General features: G+C 42.8%; 1 protein-coding gene across 1 annotated transcript; it reads left to right on the forward strand.

Moving 5' to 3' along the window:
• Positions 1-2064: 2064 nt before the first annotated feature.
• LOC112878623 (neurofilament medium polypeptide-like) lies at positions 2065-2445 on the forward strand. The gene has a single exon (XM_025942864.1). It carries the CDS (start codon positions 2065-2067, stop codon positions 2443-2445), a length of 381 nt encoding a protein of 126 aa, XP_025798649.1.
• The last annotated feature ends 7218 nt before the right edge of the window (positions 2446-9663 follow it).

Consider the following 9663-nt stretch of genomic DNA (forward strand, 5'->3'; position numbering starts at 1 on the left):
GGCCTCTTTACTGGTCCAGTGATCCTACAGGAAGCACAAGCAAGGATCGGGGAAACTTTCTACGGTGTCAGGGAGAGCAATGGCGGCTTGGTGGCGGCTGCCCACGGCGACCCGTGGTTCACCGGAGAAGGGGATCGGGCGGCGGAGGCGACGGGAGCTCGGGAGGCTTACGACAGGAGAATTTGGAATGCAAAAGGAACGAGTACCAGTTGCTGATGGTGCTAAGCAGCAGGGAGAGGGAGATAAGGCAAGCTCGCGCGGGAATTACTGCAGTAGCGAGGTGGCGGTCGGCGGGTGCTCGGGGAGGCCGTGGCACGCGCGAGGCAGGACAGCAAGGCTAGGCTAGAGTGGCGGGCAAGGTCGGGGTGACGCGTGGGGAGGGGGGCAGCAGGAGGTGGACGGCGGCGACGGTGGCATAGCGGCGGCCAAGGGGAGAGCTCTGCGCCGGCGGCAGAAGGGGAAGCAGAGGAGCAGAAGGGGCTCAGAGGAAGAAGAAGGAGGAGAAAAAGTCCAAGGGCTCATGTGGAGAATTGAAAAGATCCAGGGACTTCCCTGTAAAGTAAAATTCCCCGTTGATCTAAAGCTCTAATGAGAAAGTGCCCAAAATAAAAGTTGTAGAGTTTCTCAAGATCTACAAAATTTCTTTAGAGCTCAAGTTTAAAAACTCAAAGTTTGCAGCTTTACATGATAGGTTTTGAATAAAGGTGAAATTTGAATTACCTTTGTCCTTACCAAAGTGAATTTGATCAAATTTTAAATACATTTGCAAATGTTCATGGAAAGTCATGATGACTTGCACTCTTACATGTTAGCCCTCAAGTAAACATGAAAGTTACTTTTACACATCAACTATTTTGCATAAAAGACCCTATGGCTTATGTTTTATTTACACTCAGGTCCCTGCTTTTACTTAAGGGCTTATTTTCCTTAGAATTTAATCTACCTTTTACACTTTCTTCCTTATGGTAACATAATTTTAACACCTAGTATTATATTTCTCCTAGGTTTCAAAGCTACCTTCCATTCCACCCAATTTACACTTAAGGGCCTATTTTTTATAGAAATTACAAATATACCCCTAGTCTTTTGTACTACCCACACATACCATAGCAAGCCTACATATATCACACTAAAACCTAGTGTCTATGTCTCTAATTACCTGAATGTCACAAAGAGGGGTGGCATCGTTGGGGTATAGCTCGGTCCTCTTGAGGCTTTGATATGTAAACCTTGGCTAAGGCACTTCCTTATTAGGGAGGGTTATGACTGGTTTGACTTGAAACCTTAGCGGATTGTCGTAAGTTAGGGAATTTTTGTAAAGGCCTCGTAGTGAATCCCTACTACTCACCTTGGAAGTGTTTAAGGGGTTTGCAAACTCGGGCATCAAGGAAAACACGAGTTGTGGGTAAAGTGTACAACCTCTGCAGAGTGAAAACTGATATATTAGCCATGCTCATGGTAATATCAGCGGCTTGGACCCTCACATGATAATTGAACTTAAAGATGATCTAAATTGATATTCTTTATTCATAATATTATTATCTTATCTCTTTTATTTATTTAAGGGTTGGTATATACTTACATTTATTTAATGCTTGCTCAATAAAACTTGATCAAATAAAAATGCTTATCGCTGTCAAACCATGTCAGCTTTTTCTTGATTTTGGCCTTGCATGTCATATAATTTACTCCACTTGCTGAGTACCAACCATAAGTGTATTCACGCTTGCTTTATTAAAACCAATGCTGCTCAGAACAAGATAATTGCCCGGAGTTTTGGGAAGACTTTGAAGAGTACTAGGCGTATATCTCCCAATCATCTACCTGTGAAGTTGAAGTCCGCTGCTAGTTATAAATGTTTATTTATTCGCGTAAGATTAAAACTTTCGGTCATGTAATAAAGTATTATGATACTCTCTTTCGTTATGACATTGTTTCGGATATACACTTGTATTGTCTATCATATGTGTGGAACTTGATCCTGGCGCACATATGAGATGCATTCGGTTCCTTTACCAAAACCAGGTGTGATAGCTAACCAGCAACAACAACTCTGACTCCAGCATGGGTTTCCCCAAGGCGGCAGATCTGCCGGTGCCTACGGCGGGCAAGGACCCAATCTTGCTGCTGGTGCAATTGGCGAAGCGGCCCCGCAGTAGCCCACCGAAGTCCAAGAAGCTTTTAACAGCCTCGCCGCTGGCCAGGTGCCCCTGTGGTCGCCTGCCAAAGGCTGAGTCGCCCTCCTCGGCCTCACCACTGGCCAAGCGCCCCCATGGTCGCTCGCTGAAGGCAAACTCACCCTCCTCAGCCTCGCCACCAGCAAGGCACCCCCGTGGTCAGCCGCCAATGGCAAAGTCATCCTCCTCCGATGCGTCGCAGGCCAAGCATCCACGAGGACGCCCGCCGAAGACAAAGGCGGCCTTCACGGCCTCGCCACCGCCTTAGCGGGCCAGCGTGTAACAACCTAGGCTTTAATTATAGCAAGCCAATAGGAAAAGTGTTGTGTATGGTTTGAATTGTGTGAAATTTGAGTGAAGTTATGAAATTAAGGGTATTTATGTAGTTTCACAAAAATACAAGTCCTTTTATGCAAGTAGTTGAATTATAAAAGTAACTTTCAAAGTTACTAAGGGCTAAAATGTAAAAAGGTGAAAGTTATCATGACATGTCATAAATGCTTGCAAATAGGTCCAAAGTTAAAAGAAATTTACCTTGAGAAGGACAAAACTTATTTAAGTTTGATTTGAGTGCAAAATGGTAAAATAAAGCATCGTGCTTTAGGTTTCTGAACTTGAGCCCTAAAGCAAAGTTGTAGGATTTGAAAAGTTCTACAACTTCTATTTTGACCATTTCCTCATTAGAGCTTTGGATCAGTGGGAAAATTCTGTTTACAGTGAAGTCCCTGAGGTTTTTGCAATTTCCAACGAGGTCCTTCGGACTTCCTCCCCTCTTCTTCCTCCTCTGGCAGCTCCCCTGCTTCGCCCGCTGCTCCTCTGCCGCTGGTGTCAGCGCAGCTCACCGCCGCGCCAGACCCTCCCCGGCGCCACCTCCTGCTGCCGTCGCCTCCACGCGTCGTCTCCAGCTCGAGCACCGCCCTAGCTCCTCCTCCCTGGCTCTCTCGTGCGTGTGCCACGCCGCCCCGTGGCTCGGCCGTCTGCCACCTCGCTGTCATAGCAGCCGCCCGTGCACACCCCCTCGCCCCCTCTTTTCTGGCTCATAACCTTCACCGGCTCCTTCTCTTCCCAATTCACTCTCTCTTTTGCTCTCCATTTGCCCCGAGCCCCCGAACACCACCTTCTCCAACTCCAGCGACCTCCTGCTCATCGTGGGCAGCCCATCCCCGTACACCCTGCACCACTACAACCCCCTAGGAAGCTTTCCCTCACCTCACTGACGCTCCCAAACCACTCCCCGTGGCCGGACCCCCACCAGAACTACCTCGCCGTCGATCCCCTCCTCGCCGGTAAGCTCCTGTCGCCGTCGAGCCCTTACCTCCGCCCCTCCTCCGTCCAATTCGACCACCCCAACAGCTTCCCCTCATCCTGCTGCAGCTGTCAAGCCCGAGCTTGGCCATCCTCCTCGCCGGGAACCCCCTCGCCGACGAGCTCCCCTCCGCCGCCGCCTCGGCCACCGTGGGAATCACACCTCCGGCCATCCCCTCTTCCTCCCAAGGCCACCCATGGATGCGCCGTGAGCTCCTGGTGCCCGTAGACCAGCCCTTCTCCACCCCCCGCCACCCCCTCGCCGGAATTTGGCCGGCAATCTCCTTGCTCTTCTTCTCCGACGAGCTAGGGGCATATGTGTGAAGATTTCAAAAGTTCTAAGGGTCTTTCTGCAAGATTTCTGCACCCCCCCAATTCAAAAGTTGTGAACTTCAAAAATATGTAGAAAATTATAGAAAATTCAGAAAAATGCCAAACCAGTTTTAGTTATATTCGACTACTTTTATATAATGAGTTTGAGCTATATGTGTGTGTTTTCTGATGTAGATTAAATACTAGGAAATGAGTGTTTTATTTGTATCTCATGTTATATGCATTTGTTATAGCTGAATTTTGGAACTTAGGTTGTATGTCCCATTTGTAGCTTTGTGTAAAAATTTCAAGTTCTTTACTGCTCATTTACTTAGAAATTCGAGTACCTTTGTTATATGTTGATGAAATGCTTAGATTTTAATTAAGGATGTTTCTGTTAGTATTTGTATTTGAAATTAATACCATAACTTCCCTTTTGCATGTGTAATCCATAGTAAAAGTGTTAGCATTAATAGTAGGCTATACACCAAGTTATGAATTTTTGCTTGTTTCCAAAGAAAAATTCATGAACAATAGATTTAGTTCATGAAAAATTATGAAAATATTTTGAGATATTGCTCTAAAGTAGTATAGCACGTTCACAAATTCTCAATCCATGATCAGGTATGGAAAAACTAAAATAAATAGAACTTGATATCATAATGCTATTTTCCTAATTAATTAAAGTAGGTCCCTAATTAAATATTAACCTAGGGTTATTAAAGACAATTAGCTTGTCAAATAAAATTAATTAATGTAATTATTTAGGCCAATCAAACATGTTACCTTATGCAGTAGATTAAATGTTTAGGGTAAACACTTATGTTACTTAATGTAACTAGGTAGTTTAGCTAATACCCGATAAATGACTGCCCAGAAAAAGGTAACTATGTTGTTTGCTAGTTTGTAATGTTAGGTTTGTTGGATTGCAACTTTATTATGAAATAGAATAAAAGTCTATGCATTTTCTAAACTGCATCCTTTACATCACATGTAGACTCGACGCTTCTCGCCGACGGAGACTATCAGATTCTCCCGGAACCCGAAGTAGAAGTCTCTGAAGACGCCGGGAACATCGTCGAAGAATTTACTGAAGCCCCGAACCTGAGTTCGGAAGAATTTGTTAACATCTCTGACCCCAGCCCCGCCAGTGAAGGCAAGCCCCGGACATAAACCCATTACTTTATTTACACTGCAATCTACCTTTATATATTTATATACTTGTGCATCAAGTCTTAGGAGTTGTCTGGAAACCCTAGATGCATCTTCCTAGGAACCAATGTACTGAATATTAGAAACTGAGTCCGACTAGTGCTACGCTAATAGGACCGGTAGAAGACGAGTGATTTCCTGTCACTCGCGCGATATAGGAATTAATTGCTTACAATCCTGTAATCACAATAAGGATGACGGACGGGGTCTATGTGGAGTATCATGGTCGAGATGATACCCCGTCTGTGTTGATGAATTTGGTTAAGGTCGCAGTGTGTGGTAGTGGCAGTTAAGCGTTTGAAAGTACTAGCCACATGCCGTGAAATATGGTAAGCAGTAAGCCTAGTAACCAATTGGCTCGGCAAGTGGACTCGTCCCCCACCACTCGACTTTTATTTTATGTTTACACGCACCGACTATGGGAGTACGTTCTGCAGAGCAGATGGGAATACGGTCATGTAGTCGCGCTACAGACGTATGTCCTGCACATTGGATGTGTGTATGGTTCTACAGTCGCTTGTGGTGGCTTTGTTCCATGACCCGGAATGAAAGGCAAACGGTTGCTTCGGAATGACCTGTTGGTGTTCCAAGTGTGTGAGTTAGGTTTACCTTGCAAGGGTTGAAAATTCGATTTAGAATCGTCCGTTTCTCGCGGAGATTGAGACTGCTTAATTCTTCTGCTACATAGAGTAACAAGAGAAATCTTATGATGAATAATATTGAGATATGCTTTAAGGAGACTCTACCTTGTCTGAGAAGTTATAGGTGCTTACCTAGAATGGTTAAAGGAACTAGAAACTGAAAGCTAAAATATGAAATTAAGGATCTACTCTTTGTTGCTTTTCAGCAAAAGCTAAACCCAAAACCTTTGCAAAGCCTTCATGGTCTAGTTATGGGCTAAGTATACCCTAATTTCGGGTAAGCCTTGCTGAGTATTAGAGTACTCAGCCTTGCAATATGATTTTATTTCAGGTCAAGCCCCTGAAGACCCTACCCTTCCCATGCCTTGGCCCTATGCTTTGCCTGATGGTTGGTCCGTGGAGTGGGACCTATCCCCGGCCAACACCGATCATAGCGAGTGATGTCATGCCATGGCTTAGCATGATGTCCACACTGGCGACGTGTACAGTTATCGTACTTTGAATCTCGCTGCTGTGAACTTGAATCCTTAAACTGGTTTGTAATAACTTCTATCAGTCTAGAACTTATGCTACTCTATAAACTCTTGTAATATAAGTACCTGTGATGTAAAATATGATGGTGATTGTATCTCTGGACTCGCCTTCGTGCGAGGTACCTTGTTTGATCCTGCATTCGGTGGTTTATCGGGACGTTACCCGACAGGCCAAGGGGTTATACCGTTTGAAGTACGTTGGAGCCCTTGCCAGAGGACTTGCGTACTTGAGCCGGTGTGATTCAGGTTGGTTCTGCCACACAACGGCCAGCCACCGAAGAAGGTACCATCCAAGTCCAAGATGTGTGCCTCCGTCGACGACTTGTCTGCCGGTGACGACAACTCCTTCGAATCCTTCGATGAATTGGAGTTCATGAGGAAGCGCATGCATGAGATAGGTGATGAACTATACGAGAAGAGCAAGATGCTTGCAAAAGCACAAGCCAAGATTCTTCACTTGAAGATGAATTTGGGATTTGGAAGTCGAAGGCAAAAAAATAGAGGGCACTTGAGAAAATGCAAAAAAAGTAATTGTTGATGTTATTTTGGTGATGTGGAATTGCTAGCGTGATGTATGAATTTGGGAATTCCTATCTATGGTTAACAATCCGATGTATTGTGGACCATGTGAATTTTTTCTGAAAATGTGTGTTCTTATCTTTATTGAACCATGTGGCTTTTGTTTGATTTTGTCAATTTGTGATGGTTCTGACGCGCTTGCAAAAAAAATAGAAGGGTTGTTTTTGAAGTTGATAGTGATTTTACTTCAAGTCTCGCAAATAAACAATATTTTTACTCCATCACGAATACTCTAGTAGAAAATTGAGTAAATTTGTCATTTTTGTTCCATCACAAATACTCTGGTGGAAAATTGAGTAAATTTGTCAGCAAAAAGAGTCTTAAAGGAATTGAACTGGAGACCACATACTTGTGGTGGGCTTTCCCCACCATCAGACCAACTGCACGCATGTGAAGATAGTGCCTTTTTAAATTTATAGTACAACAGGGAAATGGAAACGTGCCACCCAGGCGGTGAGGTGGCGGGCGTCACCTACTACTCCACGTGGTAGCGCGTGATTGGCTAAGAAGCATAAGAGCTCGTAAATAGTCCATCTTTCTCGTTTTAATCTGGAATTAAAACTTGTAACTAGTATTTCTCCCTCATAAGAACTCCGAATTTGATGATTCTTTTTCCTAATTCTATCTAAAATTGCAGTCTACCATTTAGTGGTGTCTTTGTTCTGGTTAGTTTCTATTTCTTAGATCTTTTACATTTCACTTAGTTTTTTACACCAAAGTAGAAAAAAATAAAATGATATTGCATAAGAATTGAAAATATAACTTCATATTCTCTAATTCCAAGGTCAATATGAGTTTGTGTCAAAATTTGAGGGGTATATGAGGTCAAAAGTATTCTGAGCTATGCAAACTTGAAAGTTTGAGTTAAGTTCTAGAAAACTATGTGGGAGATGTATTCATTTGTGAGCAATGTATGGCCTAATTTTGTTAAAACCATTCAAATTTGTTTTCTCATGCTTATGGACCTAAAATATGTTGCTGTGTTAGTTTGTATAATTTCTTGATAAATGTTGGATATTAATAATTTTTTTGTACTATCTTAGACTTAGGTGTTTGAATTATCCATATCAAATAATTAAATTTTGTTTCCATATCTTGGACTTGGGATATAATAGTATATATGACCCTGAATATATTTTTCTATATTTTTTGAATCTTATTGGAGGCAGATGAAGTTCAATTTGAGCATAATTTTGAAATTACTTGTAACGGTAACCACGAAGAACATCTGTGTTTGATGGGCCGAAAAACTTATTGTGGGCCATTTTCTAATCAAGTCCGATTCCTCATAGCCGTTCGTCAGCCCATCGACGATGCAGATGCATCACCTACTGCTCCCCATGGTAGCTCGTGATTGGCTGAGAGGCACCAGAGCTCGTAAATAGTCCATCTTTCTCTTTTTGATCTAGAATTAAAACTTGTAACTATATTTCTCTGTTATAAAAACTCCGAATTTGATGATTCTTTTTCCTAATTTTATCTAAAACCGTAGTCTACCATTTAGTGGTGACTTTGTTCTAGTTAGTTTCTATTTCTTAGATCTTTTACATTTCACTTAGTTTTTTACACCAAAGTAGAGAAAAATAAAATCATATTGCATAATAATTGCGAATATAACTTCATATTCTCTAATTCTAAGGTCAATATGTGTTTATTTCAAAATTTGAGGTGTATATGAGATTAAAAGTATTCTGAGCAATGCAAACTTGAAAGTTTGACTTAAGTTCTACGAAACTATGTGGGAGATGTATTCATTTATGATGAATGTATGGTCCAACTTTGTTAAAACAATTTGAATTTTTTTCTCATGCTTATGGACAAAATATCTTACTGTATTAGTTTGTAGAATTTCTTGACAAATGTTTGATATTAATAATTTTTTTGTACTACCTTAGACTTAAATGTTTGAATTATCCATATCAAACAATTGAATATTGTTTCCATATTTCGGACTTGGGCTATAATAGTATATATGTGTTGTCGGTCAAAACCCTCCGGCGAGCAGCGACAGGCAACACGAAGAGCCGGGAGGCTCCCGGGACTGCTGGTGGGCCCCGGTCCCTCGGTCAACGGCCCGAGATCCGGCATACGACCTGGCGTCTGGGTTGCTAGGCATGCCACCTGACCTTGTACCTGGTCAGGAAGGTGTAGAAGTGATTTATGTTAGTTTCCTGCATGCACAGACACGTATAAACATTAGTCCGAGCCGTGATCGGCTCATCGGGTGATTCCCGATATCGGCTGTAAAGAGCGGATTGTATCTTGTATCAGATCGAATCTAAGTATCTAAGTAAGACGCGCATATCCGATGGTAATATAGAACTTGCTCTGTTACCATTAAGCTAATCCAATCTACGATGGTTAAAGTTTTCACTGCATAACTGGAACATCCCGCACGTGATTGAGTCTAACAGATACGAAGGGTAATAGTACAACAACCTAAATAGAGGCCTAAAAACCAACAGAGAGCCGATTCCCGGAACGATCCCTCTTTAAGTTGATACAAAGCACCAAGCATACTGCCGGAACATTCAATCCATCTGAAGGGCCTAATCATGCAGATATTAAACTAAATCTTTGATGAACGAAGACTAACCATAACAGATTGGATCTACTAAATGAGAATAGAGCAAGGTGCTGCCCTTACGCTCGAGATCGAGCACGAGGACAACTGAACGTTTACAGGTAACAAACGATGCACAAATAGAGCATGGAAGAGCCAATGCTACTCTATAAACACCAACATAACTAGTATTACTCGCCATTAACAATGCTTCAGTATGAGAAACACAAAAGTAAATAGGCAGGAACGACGCTGCCCCGACCACACGAGGCGTGATCGGGGCTGCATGGCACTTACCCGAGAAACCCTAGAATAGGGGTGGCGATGCGCCGAGAGTTGTT

This window comes from Panicum hallii, unplaced genomic scaffold (assembly GCF_002211085.1).
Source record: "Panicum hallii strain FIL2 unplaced genomic scaffold, PHallii_v3.1 scaffold_140, whole genome shotgun sequence".
In the NCBI taxonomy this organism is placed as follows: domain Eukaryota; kingdom Viridiplantae; phylum Streptophyta; class Magnoliopsida; order Poales; family Poaceae; genus Panicum; species Panicum hallii.